This window comes from Dermacentor variabilis, chromosome 6 (genome assembly GCF_050947875.1).
Source record: "Dermacentor variabilis isolate Ectoservices chromosome 6, ASM5094787v1, whole genome shotgun sequence".
NCBI classification, from domain to species: domain Eukaryota; kingdom Metazoa; phylum Arthropoda; class Arachnida; order Ixodida; family Ixodidae; genus Dermacentor; species Dermacentor variabilis.
The window spans coordinates 66882524-66903165 of record NC_134573.1 but is presented as its reverse complement, the minus strand read 5'-3'; the positions used below and the strand labels follow the sequence as shown (position 1 = coordinate 66903165).

The window sequence follows — 20642 nt, the reverse complement described above, 5'->3', positions numbered from 1 at the left end:
CGAAGTAACGAAAAGTTGGTAGATCGTACAGCTTGGACAGAAGGATCAACAAGAGAAGGATCACATGATCTAGATGTGAGCTTGTACATGATGCCACGTATACCGGATCTCAGCACTCTTCGGTAGCGAGGTCAGCGAAGCACATAGCGAAAATGCAGAAGCAGAAGCATAGCACACAGGAACATCAGGAGCATCGTCTAGGTGGTAGTACTAGCAGTTGGCATGTTGGTGTAAACTCGCACAAGCAACCGTGTACGAGTATTCCTGTAGGCGTAGCGCCCAGTGACCTAGGTGACCGGTAGGGTCTTTGAGGGACGAAAGCCAGCAGAGCGCATGGTGGTCTTTCGTGAATGTAAAGGGCCGACCATACAGGTAAGGGCCAGATTGTGCCACTGCCTAGAGAAGTGCAAAGCACTCACGTTCAGTAATGAACTAATTGCACTCATCTGGAGAAAGCAGACAGCTGGCGCAGGCAATGACGTGGTCGTGGCGTCGTTGACGTTCGCAAAAACAGGCACCGATTCCATGACCACTGGCATCAGTGCGGACTCCTGTTGGAGCAGTCTGGTCGGAGTGCGCAAGAAGGAATGGAAATGTTAGGAGAGAGATAAACTCCGAGTAGGCAGTTGCTTGTTCAGGACCCCAAGAAAATGAAACGTCTGCCTTCACAAGAGCTGAGGGCGGGTGACCTCCGCAAAATTGTGCATGCGGCGGCGGAAGTACGAGCACAGGCCCACGAAGCTCCGGATATATTTAGCACATTTGGCACGGGAAGCATCCGTACGGCACGAACTTTGCCCGGGTCTGGGCGCGCAACAGATGAATCAACAATATAACCGAGGATAGTAATTTGACTGCGTCCGAAGTGGCATTTAGAAGAATGAATTTGAAGGCCTGCATTGAGAAAAGCAGAAAGAATGTGCGAGAGGCACCCCAGGTACGTGGCGAATGCAGGAGCAAAAATCAAGGCGTCATCTAAGTAACAAATACAGATGGACCACTTGAGGTCATGAAAGAGTGTGTCCATCATGCGTTAAAAAATAGCTGGAGCATCACATAAGCTGAAAGGCATGACTTTGAAATGATATAAGCCATCAGGTGTTATAAACGCGATGTTCTCTCAATCTATGTTGTCAACAGCAATCTGCCAGTATCCGGAACAAAGATGGATGGAAGAAAAGTACTTTGCACCGTGGAGGCAGTTGGAGGCGTCATCAACGGCTGGTAGAGGATAAACGCCTTTCTTGGTGATTTTGTTGAGGCGCTGGTAATCCACGCAGAAGCGCCAGCTGGCGTCCTTCCTTTTAACTAGAACGACATTGGACGCCCAAGGACTGAATGACAGTTCCACGACTTCTCGAGATCATGTTCCTGACCTCCGTTTGAATTGTTTGTCGTTTGTGCAAGGACCATGACATGGTCGCTTGTGAATAGGGTGTGCGTCACCGGTATCAATACAGTGGGTCGTGAGAGAGGTCTGTCCTAACGGGCGACCCAAGTAAAAAATGTCGCTGAACGAGGAGAGCAGGTGGCATAACTGGTCGGCGTGGTGAGGCGAAAGTTCGGGAGCAACCATGTTTGTTAGGTGAGGAAAGACAGCCGGCAAAGAAGACGTCAACAGGAGATGGCGTAATATCAGAAGTCAAAGTTGAAATTTGCAAAACTTTAGTGAACCGTCTACGAAGCTGGTCGCTCATCGCAGAGATGCACGCGTCTGCATCTAGCAGAGCAGTGAAGGGACATCATCTACGTACACATCAAGTAAATCCGTATCCGTCGGCAAGGTCAGTAGAGCAATTGCAGTCGGGATCGTTCTAGCAGCGTCACTCCAAGGAGCTGCACCCTTCAGTTTCCCGTAGAGCGCCGGTACATGGGCGAAGGAGAACTGCAAACAGGGAGTGAGTGAGACAGAGGTCGTCGTGGTGAAGGTGAACGACTCTGCCGTGTAGATGAGGACGCCTTAGTAGAGTTCGATGGCTCTATGGAATCTTCCTGTACTATACGAGTACCTGGTGACCGGTGGTAAGGTTGGAACGCAGATTGATATTGGGATGACGTCCAGGTATTGCGGTAGTGAGGGGAAATGTGGCTGCAGCGCCTCGGCAGTTGCAACAAATCGGCCGATCTATGGAATCTATGGCTCTATGGTTCTCTATGGTATATATATCCATATATATATACCATATAGATGTTCGCTATTCCGCTGGATTGCGAAAAGGTCGAGAGGGGCACTGCCGTCACGAATGAGGGACCGTAGGAAAGGCATCGGTGTCCGATCGGTTGACGGAACAGACAGTTTGAATTCCAAGGTTACTCAACTGGTCGCGACGACAGACTGCACAAGGGAAATCGTCCGTCGAGAACCGTTCGAGCAGGTCTGGAAGCGAACAGGCACCGCGGCTTTCATCTTCTGGCGAATGATACGAACGAAGCTTTCTGACGCTTACGGCTGACGCGCGGAGCGAAGGACCTTGCACAACGACGTAGCAGCCGTATTTGGAAGACGCGTGAACTGTTGAACTATGCGGCGACTCTTCGCGTCTTCAACGCGGCGACATTCATTAATGATCTCATTGACCGTTGTGATGTTCTTATAAACAAGCAGGTTAAACGCGTCGTCCGCGATGCCCTTTAAGACGTGGCTGACCTTGTCTGCCTCTGCCATATTGTTATCTACTTTGCGGCAAAGAGCGAGGACGTCCTGGATATACGCCACGTAAGATTCAGTGGACGTCTGTACACGGGTCCCAAGGTCCTTCTTTGCAGCACGTTGGCGGCCGACGGGTTTGCCGAACAAATCTCTAAGCTTCTGTTTACACTGGTCCCAACTCGTAATCTCTTCTTCATGTGTTTCGAACCAGATCCGTGCTGTTTTCTTGAGGTAGAATATTACATTAGCCAGCATAAGCGTGTTATCCCACCTGTTGTGTGCGCTGACCCGTTCATAATTCTGTAACCAGTCATCGACGTCAACGTTGTCAATCCCGGAAAACATGCCAGGGTCGCGAGGCTGGGCCAGGATGGCCGTCGGTGGCGACGACGGGGCCGCGGTTGAACTGTCTCCTTCGGAAGACATGGCGGCCAGGTTACGTTCGCTGCGGAGCTCCGTCTTGCTCAAGTGATTACCCCGCACGTCCACCAATGATGTTATGGGAAGGAAGAAGCGTCCGTCTATTTACAGGTAGCTTTTAATGGCTGAGCCAGCAAGCGTAGAGCATCGATATTGCTAAACACTTCTTCGTCGTCTCCCAGACCACCATCAGCGTCGTCTTCTTTCCACATTACCGACTGTGACAATATTATCACTTTCTGAAAGCGAAACCGACGCAAAAAGGGAAAAAAAATATTAGAAGCCATTCCACTCTGTGAAGATGGATGACCAGCTAAGCTCTAGCACATCCCACAGGATTACACAAGCGGTCTTGTATTTATTTTCACCACTCTGGAAACGCTGCCAGTCGAAATTACAACACGAGAAGGGCACCCCATTCCGAGGGTGAACTCCATCAAAATTTTAGGACTTCTAATCAACGCCAAAGGCTGTAATGCAGAAGCTCTAAACAAGCTGAGCGCGCAGGCGAAAAACATACCAAGACTCATAACTAGAATCGCAAGCAAAAGGGGGGGACTCAAGGAGGACAACCTACTCAGGGTCTTCCAAGCTTTCTATATCAGTCACATTACTTACACGGCACCGTACCTCAAGTGGAGCAAAATTGAAAAGAACAAACTCGACACACTCATCAGGTCCGGCGTCAAAAGAATACTCGGTATTACACAATCCGCTAGCACATTAAAACTACTTGAACTTGGAATTCACAATACCACAGACGAATTAATTGAAGCACAGTTTATTGCACAGATCTCCAGGCTTTCGTCAACTAAGCCGGGAATCAAAATTCTTGATGAAGCTGGTCAACTCCCTATGCAGGCTCCGCTCAACCGACACCCCCTGTCTAAATTAGCCCGTGAAGGTATAAAGGTCGAGCCCGTGCCGAGGAACATCCACCCAATATATAACGAAGGTCGCAGAAGAGCGCGGGCTAGAGCCATCCTTCGACGAATAGATCCTTACGGGGCAGATGCATTCTTCGTTGACGCCGCCAAATATGGCAGCGAAGACAGGTTTGCAATCACGGTCGTTGACGCGAGCGGAACCGCATCAATCTACGCCAAACACGCGAACGAGGCGGAGGAAACCGCGATAGCCTTGGCTCTTCAAGCCGCAAAAGGCCCGGCGTCCATTTTCTCTGACTCGCGCACGGCGGTCAGGGCTTTCTCGTCCGCTCTAGTTTGTAAACACGCAGCCAACATCGTTAACAGATGCTTTCGTAATAATACGCGAGAAGAAACTGCAGGTCATATCAACATAGCATGGTTCCCGGCACACATGGACGATGCAACTAACCGAGCGGGTTGCAACCCTAACGAGCGGGCCAACTGCCTGGCGCGTGAATTCACGAACGGCGCCAGAGCTAGCAGTCCGGCTCTCCCGCAGGATTGCCCCTTCAAAGATAAACTTACAACCTTTCACGAAATTACGTCACATTACAGACAAAGCAGGAGAAAATTCCCTCCCCCCAGTCCGAAACTGAACAGGGCTCAGGCTGTTACTTTCAGGCTTTTACAGACGAGATCGTACCTCACCCCGAGAGCGCTTAGTTGGATAGACCCGAACTTTCCGCAATCGTGCTCCAAATGCGGTCACGCGTGCTGCTCCTTCGACCACATGCTCTGGCTGTGCCCGTACAACGCGGGCTCCGACTTTCATAACGAGTCCAAGTGGGACGCCTTGCTGAAGAGCTCGGATTTCACAAGCCAACTACAGGCCGTCCAGAGGGCCCGCGACGTCGCGGAGAGTCACCATCTCCCTGTCCCGTAGTGGGTGGAGCCACCAACTTGATCGGGGAGCCTTCGGGTGCCCCCTAATCAAGTTCCTCAGGACACTCTAATAAAGTTCTTGTCACTGTCACCACTTGGTAATGGTAGTGACGATAGCCTTACTGTGATTACTGTGATATATACGGGTTGGTCCGGTTACAACCTTAGACAGATGTCTTGGCCAAAGTAGAATCTATGCACGACCATTGTTGGTTAATTGAGTTACTTCGAGTGGTGTAGCACTCCAAACCAAATTCTTCATGCACAAACTCAGTGAACCATTTATTTTCTGGTTTTCAAATGCCCACATTGAAGTCTTCAATGATGATCACAAAGGTAGTGTCATCGCAGCTAACCAATGCAAAGTGCGTGGTAATGAACTTCTCAGTACCACACTTGGGTGTGCCTGAATATACATATATAGACAGTGGATATCATAATTTCGTCTTTCGTTTGTACGGCAGACACTGCACTCCACAGTCGGTGCCTCTCTCCTCTTACGAGTCATGTTGTATGGTTGTACATACATTTCCGCCTATGCATATGCGGCAATGCCTTCTGCGCGTGAGACCATGTGCGGTTCACAAATGATTCCAGCATGCCCATCGACGGGAGACAATGCATCTTTATTATTATTATTATTATCATTATTATTATTATTATTATTAGTAGTAGTAGTAGTAGTAGTAGTAGTAGTAGTAGTAGTAGTAGTAGTAGTATTGGCGGAGCACTTGAAGCCTGCTTCACCTCCGCCGCGTGACAGCCCGATACTTCGCAACCTCCAGGATCGGCCAAAATTCTTGCTCCCTGACACGACAAATGCATTTCGGGGCAGAGGTACACAGCTTCGCTGTGAAAGCGCCTGTACAGTCAGTATTGCCACCCTGTATTTTGTCTCGATGGCACCATCACCATCGGCACGGTCCCGCTAGGAGCTACTAGCGGTTCGCGTTCGTTATCTTCCTTGCGTCTTGACGGCGATGACGCGCTAAATCTGCACTATCATTGCGTCGTGCACCCCTACTTCGCCCAAGCCAGCTTTCGGCGGCACACGTTCGCTTTTGTATTGACATCAAAGGTTTAAACTGCTTGATTTAGAAAAAAAAAAAAATGTACATCAATAGTGCACTGGCCGCAGGGAACGTACTCACGGAGTGATGCTATTGATCACATTATCACAAAAGGCTGGGCTCTGTCAGGTCGCCCTTAAAGACGGTCTTTTTCAGCGTCAGTTATGCTTTCAGAGTTTATCTGTAAAGGATTTGTAAAATAGAAGCATGTTTATTAATTATTCGCTCAGCTGGGTAGTCTCGCGGACTGGCTCCAAGCTACACATGTCCGTTACCCACCTAAGATCAATTATTGACAATTTAATTATCGTACCTTCGTTTATTACGAAAACAACTGCTCAGCTTACTCCGTATGTAGAGGCTACCAATTTCAACACTGGAATGATAGCAATAATGTCAGCAAGATTTACATTGCTCTATTAAAATTTGGCGCCGTTAAAAAGTAACTGCCTGGATATTCATGGTGCAGTACGCTTCTGTTAAAGCAGGTGCAAATGCTCCAACGGGTTTTCTTGTCGCAATTCAAATTCATCAACTTAAGCACATGCGCTCAACAGTACACTTCTGCTTTTACTACGGACTCTCCTACGTTATACAAGAAGCACCTCAGCGCTACGGTATATCACACAAGGTGTGCGAGAACATTCTGCGCGCTCCCGATTACACAAATGAGCTTGGTGACATCAGGCTCGGTTTCCTGGCGTCATTAAGAATAAGAACAGCTGCCTGGCGGAAATCAATGCGAAATTATTATGGTGCATTGTATCAAATACAGTAGCGCGCACGTGTGTGTTAGAACAAAAAGTACTGAAGTATTGGAATGAGTGCTTTGCGGAATATATTTTAACTGGCTATTGTTAACACATAAAGAAAAAAATACCACTATTTTTTTTCTAGAAATATTGCTGATATACGTATGCAGTCAATGGAAACATGAGTTCCGACCTAGTGCCCGTGGTGGAAGCAGCCCCAAACCGCACGGCTACATTGGCAGACGAAATATTGGTTGATTAGGGTGAAAGTCTAAAGTGGCTCGTTGCAATGGCTCATACCGGAAAGAAGAACGACACAATCAGGAATGGCTCATACCCTCGTAAGCAAGCAAATATGCAATGGCTGAATATGAATGAAGAAACAAGAGGAAAAAAGAACGAAGGAAAGAAAGAAGGAACAAAAGAACAAAAGAGAAAACAAACAAAGACAGAAAGAAAGAAAGAAGGAAAGAAAGGAAGAAACGAAGAAAGAAAGAGAGAAATCTTATTTTGTTGTAGCGCGAGCTGAACAAGGTCAACAGAAAGGCACATCTGACACACACAACGCTAACTTTCAACAACAGATTTATTTCCCATTCTCGTCGCTATATATACACCCTCGAAACGTCATGCAGCCCGTGTGTTGTCCTTGTTCAGCTTGCGCTACAACAAAATAAAATAAGCCGTACCAACAAGCCGCTATAGCGATCCTCATCGACAGAGAGAAAGTAAAAAAAAAATCATGAGCCAATCCACTCCGTGAAGGTGGTTGACCAGCGAAGCTGTTTGGCACAGGAGACCGAGGTGACATAATTTTGAACAAAAGGAACAAACTCACTTATTGTCCTAATGGGTCGTCATTATTTCCCTCGCAACTGCAGTCACATTCTTTGATAATGTCAAATAGATGCACGTACGCCGCTGGGTTGTCGGTTGGGCCGGATCAGTGTGGCATCGCAAGGGATATATCTGCAACACGGAACACGTAACCGCTCCCTTTTCGGTACCCACACATACGCAATGAAATCACCGATGACAACAGAGGCAGTGTCATCGCAGCTAATTCACGCAAAGTGAGTAGCCATGAACCTTACGGGACTATGAGTCGTTACATTTTTTATTGCTTACTGGGGTATGAACCATTGCTCACGGGGGTATGAGCCATTGATGATGGCATTTTTCGACATGCTGTTTTGTATGTCGTATGCGTGATTAGAAAGAATTTAGGCACTGTTCGCTTCACTTTGCTAAGTGTATGTAGCCTCTGCCTTACGGGGCTATGAGGCATTGCATTTTTTGCTTGATCGGGAGTTTTCATATTGCTATACAATTTTGTCACTGACACTTTTCACCTAATTATAATATTTTGGAATTTGATTCATTAATTAAGGCTAATTATCTAATTATGCCGAAATAAAAATAAATATCTGAGTATCTTCAAGCGATGGCAAACATTACGTTGAGTCTGTACAGGTACGTTGCATTTGCATGTATTTAATGTTTGGCTCAAGTTACGTGGGACACCCTGTATATACGCATAGGTATATGCGAGAACATTGTGCGCGCTCCCGATTACATATATGAGCGTTGCTGACATCAGGCTGGGTTTTCTGGCGTCATTAAAAATAAAAAGAGCTGCCTGGCGGAAATCAATGCAAAATTATTATGGTACATTATATCAAATACAGTAGCGCGCACGTGTGTGTTAGAACAAAAAGTACTGAAGTATTGGGATGAGTGCTTTGCGGAATATATTTTAACTGGCTATTGTTAACACATAAAGAAAAAAATACCGCTTTTTTTCTAGAATTATTGCTGATATACGTATGCAGTCAATGGAAACATGAGTTCCGACCTAGTGCCCGTGGTGGAGGCAGCCCCAAACCGCACGGCTACATTGGCAAACGATATATTGGTTGATTAGGGCGAAAAAATCTAAAGTGGCTCGTTGCAATGGGGGCTCATACCCGAAACAAGAACGACATAATCAGGAATGGCCCATACCCTCGTAAGCAAGCAAATATGCAATGGCTGAATATGCATATACATTGTTTGACTATGCGTATGACTTGCTGTTGAATTGACACCATGTAATTATTCGTCTTTTCATTAAACATCATAATTCCCGATTTCTCTCTGCTAAACTTAAGGCCTAGGCTTTTCGCTGCGCAGCCACAAACATTCGCTCGTGTATAAATCACATTCATTCTCGATAGTGGCAGAATGTCGTCATCACACATCATTCCGGGAACCTTCTGTTGCGCGATTTGTCAATTACTCATGCAAGATAAATCAGACCCTAATTCACTGTTCTGATTCCTGATGACGCCAGAAAACCAAGCCTGATGCCGCGAACGCTCAGAAATCTATTAGGGAGAGCAAATAATGCTACCACACACCTTTTGTGATGTACCGTGGCACTGAGGCATTTCTTGAACAATGTAGGAGAATACATTGTAAAGACAGAGGTGCATCCTTGTATGCGTGTGTTCTAAGTTCATCAACTTGAATTGCACCAAGAAAACCTGTCCGAGCATTCGCACCTGCTTTATTAGATGCCTACTGCACTATCATTATACAAGTGTTCTTTTTTAACGGCACAAAATTTTAAGAAATAGATCAATGTAAATCTTCCTGACATTATTATCATTAGAGTGTTCAGACGGTAACCTCCGGATACGGAGCAAGTTGAACAGTTGTGTGCGTAATTCACGAATGTATGTTGATTATCTTTTAAATAATTATCTTGGTTGGCTAAAGCGAATGAGTAGTTTGGAGCCTGCCTTCGACATTGTATAGTTGAGCGAATATATGCTTATGAAACATGATCCTGTAAGAGTAAGAACAAATATCTTGCAATTAAGCGCTCTCTGAAAGCCTCGCTGACGCGGAAAAAGGTCGAGGGTAACGTCGACCTGACCGCTTCCAGCCTTTTGAGATATTGTCATGAATGACACGGCTCCGTGAGCATGTTTCTTGCGGCCAGACGACTGTCGATTTTTATTCACATTGTTTTTTCCGAACGCAAGCCGTTTAAAGTTGAAATGTCAATATAGCAACAAACGTGCGCTGCCGAAAGCTCGCTTGGTCACCGAAACGATACACGATCGAATGATAGTGCAGATTTTGCGCGTCATTGCCTTCAAGACATTGCGCTGCCACCGACGGAAGCAAGATAACGAAGTTGAACTGCTTGGCAGCCTCTTACGGGCCGTGGTAGGCAAGGGCGGCATTACTGACATCGCAGGCGCTTTCTTTTTGCAGTGTCATTCGTAGTTGTCTCGTGCATTTAAACACGGGCTTTAATGGTCTCCACATCGCGTTTGTTTCCAAGAGTAGGTGTAAGCAGGAAAATGTTCGCTCACACCCGCAAACATGCAAATACCCTCGCGCACACACACACGCACTCTCTCTCCCTGGCACGAGCACACACTCTCTTCCTCAAACGCATTCACACGCCCTCTTCATCGTGCCCATCGTACGCACAGATACCCATGCGCACACAAACACGCACAGTTATGTCCGCAGGCATGCATGCTGAAACACGAACAAGCACGGTCGCACGTGTGTACATTCACGCGCCGCCATGCATGCGCCGAAAGCACGCAAGCGCACACACACATGCACTAACACGCAGATGCAGGCATGCACACACGCCGCGAACGCTCACACACACATACGCGCACTCGCGTGCAAGCATATGTACATACGGAGGCACTAGCACGCGCACACACTCTCCGCTGGCACGCACACTCACGCACACTATCTCTCTCCCTCGCGTATACACACGCTCTCTTTCCCTCGCGCGCACACACATGCTGGAAACAGTGATAGGTGAGCGCGACAGTGATTATACGCCGGCTGTGCGAGATTGATAACACAGAACTTAGTTTAAAGGAAAAAAAAACTTTAAAAGAACTTATATTCTGGTCATGCAGTACAGTTTAACAAAGGAAAACATCGCAGCGTAGTACGCAACGTCCGCTTTGTCTTGTCTCTAAACAGCGTCTCTCTCTTTCGTCTCACACAAACACACACACACACGCGCGCGCGCGCACACACACACTCTGTATCCCTCGCACGCAAACGCACTCTCCCTCACACGCACGTACTCTCTCTCCATCCGTCATACGCATACACACACACACGCGCGCACACACACACACACAATACGCACGCACAGATATCCATGCGCACACAAACACGCACACATTTTTTCGCAATCCTGCATGCTGGGACTCGAAAAGCACACGTTGGCACGCGTACACACACGCCCACGCATGCACCGCAAGGGCGCGCACAAGCGCGCACACACGCAGGCACCCACATCAGGCCCCGCACACTCTCAAGTTCAACAAATGGCCACAGAGGGCGAAAAATCAATCGAGGCGCGTTTCAGCGTAAGCGCGCAAGTGGAGCTACTGTAATTTGGTCGAATACTTTAATTTGTGCTTTCTCTGCTAGGGGCGCTGAACATGCTGAATTTTTTAATTTACACAAACCATTGACATGAACAATCGAGGTGTCTAAGGATGTTTTTTTACTTCAGGCAAATAGGCAGTTGATTTTTTTAAATTTGATTGTTGAAGCTGCTTTTTAGTCATAGCGTCAAGGTTTTTGTACTTGATTAACCACCGACAGCCGACAGCCTATTGGTATCGATGTGTTTCCTGGCCGTTGGCGTTCGAATACTGCGGCGGTAAAACATTTTCGAAAGCATGCCGGTTTCGTCTGCGAGTCATTACACAGACTTGCTGTAAAGAGGTCTACTCTTGGCAAAAAATAGTGCCTCATTTTGTTTAGGCGTTGATTGTCATAAAAAATGCGGCGGAGGTTGACGGAATACGCTTGAAGGTACGTTTTTATGCCGTTGGTCTCCATAACACCGCAAGTACGCAAACCGATGTCACAGAACACCCGATGCATCATTGTGTGTTCTCCGTCATCGCTTGTTTGCTGTACGCCTACTAATTCTTCACTTCTTCTTCAAGTGTTGCATCCTCCTTTTGTCGTTGTTCTCTTGTGCTTCACTTACAGTATGTCGTTCCGTCAGCTGTAATGCGCATTTGCAAAACCAATACGTTTGATAAGACGCAGTGGTTATCATAATTTCACTGCACATGTATTAAGCTGGCACATATGGTTCAGATACAGATACCTGTATGCGGACTTGCACGACGTTGATGCGGAGATTAGGATAATTATGACACCCGTAAGGAAGAGGCAGCTGACGGCCGTAAGCTGTTGCGTTCTTTCCGCCAAATTACCCGGCCTGGTAGTGCTCTAAAGATGCTGTATAGAAGTGACACGCGGTGACAGGGAAATTATTATGTTTAGCAGCCGACTGTACGTTTTGTAGCTTAGGTCTTCTTTCTTGTGCGTTTGTGCTACCCTTATTAATGAGCCATTTCTTGACTATGTTCTTGACTATGTAACCGCGTTTGTGTGGATCCGTAGACGTGTGCTTTTTGTTGTACTTGTAAAGTGCAAATAAAATATTTTCAAGCTTACTCAATCTTTGGTGTGTGCGTTTATTCCAGTCGAGGCCATCGTGCCACCTGGAAACCGCACTCTGTCAGTAGCCCTACACCAAATGCAACAGCTGGAGCGCGGCGGCACAACTCGGGGTAACGGCGGCGTAATAAACGAAAAACCGCTCGGGATGCCCTTAAAAGTCAGTTCAGAGTGTGCCTTAACTCGATATGACTCAGCGCTACATATATTCTGCTGCGCCTTGATCGTGCTCCCGCCAGTTTGGTTGATGTGTGGCAAACGTAGCGCCTACATACATATGTAGGCGCTACGTTTGCCACACAGCAACCTAACTGGCGGGAGCACGATCGATGCTTAGCAGCCAAAACCCAGTAGGTGAAGCGACCATACTGTGCAAAACCCCGTTTCCGTTTCCTGTTGTACAGCGCCACCTGTGGTCACATACTTTAGTTCACGACGCCACCGCTACGCTTATTTCCGTAGCACTGTGGAAGGTACAGTTTCCCTTCTCTAAGTTTGTATAGGTGTTCTGTGCCCACATACGCTGCGAACGCTCACACACGTCGCGAACGCTGACACACGCATACACGCACTCGCGCGCATGCAAACGCAAATACGGAGGCACACGCCCGCACACTCATACACAGAGCGAATAATATTTGGGGTTTTACGTGCCAAAACCACTTTCTGATTATGAGGCACGCCGTAGTGGAGGACTCCGTAAATTTTGACCACCTGGGGTTCTTTAACGTGCACCTAAATCTAAGCACACGGGTGTTTTCGCATTTCGCCCCCATCGAAATGCGGCCGCCGTGGCCGGGATTCGATCCCGCGACCTCGTGCTCAGCAGCCCAACACCATAGCCACTGAGCAACCGCGGCGGGTATACACAGAGCGAACATGCGCATAGAACCATACCCAGGCACGCTCAAGACATGCACATGCATAACCACTCTGTATCATCTCGGCTGCTTCTCAAAAGCCTGCACGTGCAAACAGGCTGCATAACACTCCCTCTACCAATACCTTTTCAATGTCAGCTGTAATAAATCGCTTTAAGGTTTAAATTTGGCGCTTTTTTAAGCCAATGTGCCCTCTGGCGGGAGGGTGCAAAACGATTTTCTCCTGTCGTTGGACTTCACTGCCCCTGTCTGACTTTCTTTAACTGCTTTAATGTACCACCAATGTTCCGACTAAGTGCCAAAATGCATATGTTGCTAGAAGGGACTACTCTCTTGTTGTCGTCGTTTGAAACTTTTTGACCCTCGCCCTATATTCTGAAATATAAATTAGAAAAAAAAATTCCCATTGAGTCACACTTGTGCGTTGCTGTGAAGTTACGAAGGAGAATGTCCAGAATTCCTGGACATGGTATTTATATTGTTTAATGCATTAATTTGTTTATCGGGATTCGTCTTACGTGACTGAGGGATGGGTTTCTTCTTCGGATTGGCATAGAATGCGTACAAATTTAAATAAAAGTCATGAGTCATTCCACTCTTTGAAGGTGGATAACCAATGAAGCTGCTTAGCGCACGACGCAGAGGGTACACACAATTTTCTAAAAAGCTTTGAAGTCATTTACGGTAATGTTTATATACATCCGCGTGGACGACGGCATCGCCAACCCGAGTAGCCGGAACAAACTAGACATGTGCGACGTCTCGACGGGCCCGCCATCACGGAAGAGGGGAAGGAGAGGAAAGTGGATACGCTAGCGCTTGGAACGCCGACAAAAGAGGGCAGTGCCAACGTAGTCTGGGCCGACGTAGGTCATAGTGTAACCACTCCCTTTTCGGTCCCGATACATCCACATTGAAAGCATTGACAATGACCAAAGGGGCAGTGTCCTCGCAACTAACCCACGCGAAGTGAGTCGCCGTGAATCTTACAGGGCTGTGAGCCATTGCAGTCTTTGCTTGCATACGGGTTTATGAGCCATTCATGACGACAGTTTTCGGCATGCTGTGCTGTATGTTGTATGTGCGCTTAGAAAAAACTATAAGTACTGTTCGCTTCACTTGGCTAATTGCTTGCAGCCTCTGCCTTACCGGGCTATGAGCCACTGCATTTTTTGTTTGCTTACAGGGGTACTATTTATTGATTATGATAGTCTTTGTCGACGAAGAACAAGAATGCGCGGAACCCTATCATATACACTTTCACTGTAAAGGGAAGTGGGGGTATATGACAGTCGTCAAATACCCCCCACCCCTCTTTACAGGGGGGGGGGGGGGTATTACAGGAGAGTGGGTGTAGTTAGGCTCTTGCCTAACTACACGGGTAGCAATGCCTGACAATATCTTGCCTAACAATGTTTCCTGAGAGGGACGAAGACTTTAGCTTTAAACACCTTAGACTCGCTTCGCAATGAGTGTGGGGAAGGAGCCACCAATAATATCCTGGCCCATAGGACAGCACAACTAACGAAGGTGAGCGAGTGGACTCTGTACGAGTGGGTGTCGGAGATAGAAAAAGCAGGCAGAGTGTTGACACCGAAGAAGCGTTTCAGTAGAAGAGGTCGTGAGCGCAAAAAGAAGCACGAAGAATTTGACCAATGGTTGTTGCGAAGGGTCGTGGACACCTTTTTGCGGAGGAATGAGGTCCCCATTGCCGCCACGCTGATGCGTATCTTTGAAGGGGAGAGCGAGCTGCCATCGGTATCGACGGTAACTATGCACAGGATGTTGAAGAACCTTGGCTTCCGGTACAAGAAGCGGTCTCGGAACGCACTGCTCATAGAAGAGACGAACATTGGGCAGTCTCGCCACCGTTACCTGCCCCAGATTGCGCAGTTGCGACGCTAACGTAGGCACATTTTTTTACACCGACTAAATGTGGCTCAACACCGGCCACACGAGTAGTCAAGTGTGGGTTCACGAAACCATAGACACCCTGCGTAATGCGCGTCGATCCTGACCGTCGACGGGCCTCGAGAACCCCAGTGGCAAAGGCAGCAGGCTTATTGTGACACACTGCGCCAATATAAATGGCTTTGTTGAAGGTGCAGGGGAAGTGTTTTACGCAAAGAAAAGCTGAGGCGATTATCATGAGGAAATGAACGGCGTGCACAAGGAAAAGTGGTTGATAGAGAAATTGCTGCCACTTCTGCTATCTGTAAGTGTTGTGGTTATGGACGGTGCATCTTATCACTCCGTGAAACTGGAAAAGTTGCCGCAAATGAGCAGCCTGCTAACGGAAATAGAGGACTAGCATTCTGCAAAACTTGTTGCGTACGGTCAGGACATGGTAAAAGTTGAGCTGAAGAAGCTCACCGAAAACACTAATGCTGGTGGAGACCGATACTGAGTTGACTGTATCGCTGCAGCACCAGGTCACCTTTGTGCACTTGGCGCCCTATCAATGCCAACTGAATGCGATAGAGCTCGCAAGGGATGACGCCAAATGTTTCGTGGCCAGGGAAAACAAGTGTTCAAGATGCAAGACGTAAAGTCGCTGGTATGGAACGGACGGAGCAAGGGAGCGCTGAGAAGTAAAGTACGTACAGCACGTTCTAGACAAAGAAGACTCGACGAAGATAGTGAATTACATTATCGACGTTGTTGACAGTCTGGACCCAGTGGAGGTGAACCTTGAGGAAGACACACCGAGCAGTGATGACGCAATCTCTGCTGATGAAGACAATATCGGGTGCGAGCCCATGTGATGGCCTTCATCAAGACAGGCTGTGCATTCTGTGTGTATTTGGTGCATTTTACGCGTGTCTTTTTTAAGTGTTCATAAATTGAAAAATATACCTGTGCGGCGAGGCGTTCCATTCTGAAGGGTCTTGCAGTAGGTTATACAGCTGTGCTCTTTATTTTTTTGCTGTATTTGGTAGCTGTCAAACAAACTTGCTTGTTAACTCCATCAGGGACGATGACAGGAGGTCGTATGAGCAGGACATTAGGTGTGAACCCATCCTATGAGCTTCGTTAAACGTTTAGGTGAAAATCGGTTTTCTGCAAGACTGTCATGGGGAGTTGAAAAAATGCCCTGAACTTGTATTTCTAATTCTGGGGGTGATTTTCGTGTTTTACACATTTTGAGTTGGCTGTTTCTGTGCAGATATAATTCTTGTTTATTACCGAAAGAAGTGCAATTGTTTTAGTGTTATTCCGTCTTGACCGAAGTCGTCGGTTCTCAATCAGATGTTTGCACATTATAAGTAGACCACCGTGGAGACCACATACGCTTATTACATGCAACTTCCTCAAAAGTGCCTGTGTATTTGATGTGTGTCTCTATGAAGTACAGAAATTCAAACCGGTCCTACAACGCTTTCTACATCTTTGCATATGTTATACAACTGTCTCATTTACTGTTGTTTCCTTTTTTTTTTGCACTGTGACATGGTAATGGTTGATGAATAAACCTGCTTTTGCAATAAAGAGGCACCCCGAGAATATAAGGCTGTCCGTTTCATAGTGGCTTTGTGATGCTGCTGGAATGGCGTAGCGGCGGCACCATGCTATTTGTATCAAAACTGCGGCTGATGATTATCCATGATACCGGCTGAGATAAACATCCCCAGGGTTTGTAGTCGTCTGAGAAGTCAAACGTCATCACATTTGCTGTGCGATAATTTTGGTGTAGCACGAGTTACCGAGGTTCTTGGTAACCTTGCTACTCCGGAAAAACCCATGTATTGACTGCAGACGGGAATTAATAAACGGTTACAATTCCACCGTAAACTAAATACTTAAGTAATTGAAACTCGGTGTAGCGTTAGAGTTGGCCTAGCGGTCTCTTGTACAATAAATTTTTCGAAGATAGATTGAGAACTACAAGGCATTTGCAAGAATTGGCTTAACCGCGTAGCGTATGCTGCTGACGGAGTACGCCGCGAAGAAATCCCGAAGTATAAGCCACATGAAGCTTGGCGGAAAAACGACATAATACCCATAAAAGCACAACCAACCATAGAAGAAAGGAGCTACATTTAGAGGTCCTTACCGGCTTCCGTGAGGAGCAATCGTAGGTCGCGTAGAAATGAACAAAAGTACCACTCAAACAGTGCGGTGCGGTGTATTGGGCGTTAGGCAGCCTGAAAAAGTTAAGGTAACAAATCGACAGACAAGAAACTTTATTTGGTCCTAAGGGACTACGCTGTAGTCGCGGGCCGCACCCGCGCCGGGGCGGAAGGCCGTGGTCTTCAGCCTTGTCGCAGGCCCTTTCGACAGCCAAATTACAGTAAAAAAATGTACAGAAAAAAGTTTGAGCTCTACGGATTCGTACTTGCGTCCGCTGAGACACGCACGTCCTTGCGGTACGGGCGTTCAAACTATTAGGCCACGTGTGAGAGCGAGCGTGAGCTAACACAACCCGGAGGAGCTCGCCTTCCTGATTTATTGAAATCTGACCAGCTTTCGCAGGGCTGCAACCAAACTGTGAGATGGACTATAGGTGCCGTTTCTGTGCTCCGGACCGCAGATGTCGGCGTTTTCGCCCAATGGGCCATTTGATGCTGTCTCATCCAAAAGCAACCTACTGAATGTCGTTCAGCTAGCCTCAGGCAGACTGCCCGAAGGACAGTCGGCCAGTCTCACGAAGCCTTGCTAAACGCCAAACCTATGAGGCCGCTCTCAAACATTGCTGATATATACCCGGTACGACATTTGCAAGGGAGAGATTTTTCTTCTAAAAGAAAGGGTTTGCGGCTGCAGAAGCATACGTCTACGTGAAAATCTGCAACACTGTGATAGTGAGAAAGTGTTTGCTTTATAAGATATTGCAAAGGAAAGGGAGGGAACATGATTTGTCATTTTAGTGCTTTAAGCCCGAGTCCAAAAGAACGCCTAAAGAACGTCGTTAGTTAAATAGCAGAAATGAGTATTGCCGCAATCTTCGCAATTTTGTGATGTCCTAGAAAATTACAGACAGGTTGTGTCGCATGGTGATCTGGCGCAGTTTGCGATTCTCCCGAAAAAAATATAACAATGATACAGTTGGTCGAAGACGCCATTTGCGTCTAAGCTTTTAGTTTTACAGATGCTTAACCCCACAAAGCGCGAATACCTCTTCACGCCAAAGAAAATTAAAACAGCTTGTTCGCAATTATTTTTGCCCATAGAAAATTCATTGGTACTGAGAAAACCGTGAAATGAGAGTTCATTAAAGTACTGTAATTATTATTAGTACAGTAATTATTTATTATTATTTGATTTACCTAACTATCCTCAACTGTACAATTTGCTACAGCGTAACAAAAACACTGATATGAGCTCTAAATTAGGTCTGCAGCGTTTAAATCGGCCTTTGGTCCACGAGTTCCGCATATAGAAAATGATGAGTTGCAGTCCTTGTGGCTAAAGAAACGCGTTCAATACACCAGCCCAGTTGATGCATCTTTTTAATTTGCTCGTGTGTACCTTGTGTGTGTTTCTTTGTTTATTTTTCTTTATAACAGTAAACCTCCCCCATACAGCGAGCACAGTCGTTGCTGAAGCCGTGGAACCGTCAATAGCAACTCAAGATTTTGATACCGTTTATTGAATTTCTTGAGACACGAAGTAATGAACACACTATTACACGCAACAGTATTGCTTAGGGTGCACACTGCACAAACAGGAAAAGAGATTACTGATAGGATTGACATCTACACACACACAGGAAAAGCAAAGTGGAATATGGCTCAGGCAATGACTGTTTTTGAGGTCTGCCAATAGTTTATTGCAAGCGGTACAACTCGCATTGTTGGAGACCCATCGAAAACAGTTCACAAGTGGACTCCGTGCATGCATTGTCAGCCTTCGATGTGCCCCAATAGCAATTAGTGAAAACAAAATTGAGCTAGTAACAGTTTTAAAGGCAAGACCTAACGAGGCAGTATTAAAAAAACTGGTCCTGTTTGCCTATGAATGAAAATTTTGAAAGGCAGTTGGAGTATTGCTGCCTGCCCGAGACTAGAATATGGAACACTTTCAGGGCTGCTTGAGAAAGATCTCGCTTCTAACGTCGTGTAGCTGATGAACGAAAAGTTCAGCTCCGTGTAAGGACTTCACGGAATCTGGTGCAGCCGAATTATGAAAAACATTTTGCTTCAAGCAGCTGTTCTTCCATTGCACCACTAAGCCACCCTAAATGCCTGGCGATCAATCCAAGCAAAACATAGCGGTTCATAGGCGTTGATGTGGAACAAATTGGTCCAAATTCGCTATTAAACGCATTCAACACCATTATGTCCAGGCCTGAGTAGAACAATATTGAAATTATTGAAAACGAGATAAAAAGACCAATCACTGAATCTACAGCTGAGATAACGTTCCTCAGAGGCTTTGAAAAGCCAAATTTTAGTTTTAAATGACACAATTTAGCAGTACAAGGATATCATTATGTCCCGGACTTCTGCAGGTGATTACTTTGGAGGTATGAAACGGTTGTCAAGGGGCTAAGGATTATAGCTAGATTTCTAAGGGCCTCTGAAGTTTGCCAGAGATTATTCGCAGGGGTCATTACTGCGAGGATGGTGTTAGTGCCTACTCGCTTTTTTTTTGTCGGAACTACGACTTAATTGGATGACCCCTGGAGGTCCTTTCCACTTCCATAGAACGTCAGGTTTCCCTTTATTAGGACTAGCTTTTACAACGTTGGATACCAGTCCAACGACACCCGCGTTCACCTCAAATGACATCGTGCTTCAAACCATCGAACCGCCCGACAAAGTAGCACACTTGTCAATCACAGTTCGTGGTGCTGCCGCGCCATATGGCATTCAGTATGATCACACATGTTGATCTATATGTGCAGGTAGACCTTGGGCGTGTCTAAGTGGCACTGTTGTGTTTACTGTTGTGTGTTCGTACACGCATTATATTGTGGAGATCCCCTACCCGCCCCGTCTCCACATTCTGGTCTTCATCCGACTTCTCCTTTCACTCTTAGTTTTAGCCGTTAAACGCCCGAGTAATCATCTCCCGCCTCCGTCGCAATATAACCGGACGTCACGCCCAGCGTTCAGTATGGTCATACGGTGTGGAACACAATATGTGCACGTGTTTGTGTGTACTTTCTTCTCCAGTACGAAGGCCATCCCCCCTCTGTCCTGAGAAGTTCAGTTCGCCCCGCACGCTCACAGGGCCTGACTTGGCGTACAGTCGAAGAATCTAGACGCGTCACTCTGCGGAGTGACCTTACGGCGAACACCTCAGCTGATGATGCTCTTGACCCATTGGTGAAAGCGGTTCACTTTGGTGTAGAATCCGTAGCTGCCCTTGGAACCGCACAGCACGCTGTCGCCCCAGCTGACGATGCCGAGGAGGTACCAGCGGCCTCCGCGTTCTGCAACCAGGGGTCCACCGCTGTCTCCGTCGCAGGCGTCTCGGGCAATGCCGCCCGTGGTTGCGCCGGCGCACAGCATGTTCTCGGTCACCTACACATGTGTTCCCCCGTCAGCATTTCAACGCACTGTGATGGACTGTAGCGCGGAACGAAAATATCAAACAAA

The 20642-nt window shown here is 46.9% G+C and overlaps 1 protein-coding gene across 2 annotated transcripts in view; it reads right to left on the bottom strand.

Moving 5' to 3' along the window:
* Positions 1 to 18666: 18666 nt before the first annotated feature.
* The window catches only part of LOC142584829 (mannan-binding lectin serine protease 1-like), an 81875-nt gene continuing 79899 nt past the window's right edge, over positions 18667 to 20642 (bottom strand). For both annotated transcript variants that reach the window (XM_075695112.1, XM_075695113.1), the window contains exon 13: positions 18667 to 20567. In XM_075695112.1, coding sequence (XP_075551227.1) covers positions 20343 to 20567 — 225 coding nt within the window. In that variant the 3' untranslated portion in view covers positions 18667 to 20342. The remainder of the gene's footprint in view (positions 20568 to 20642) is intronic.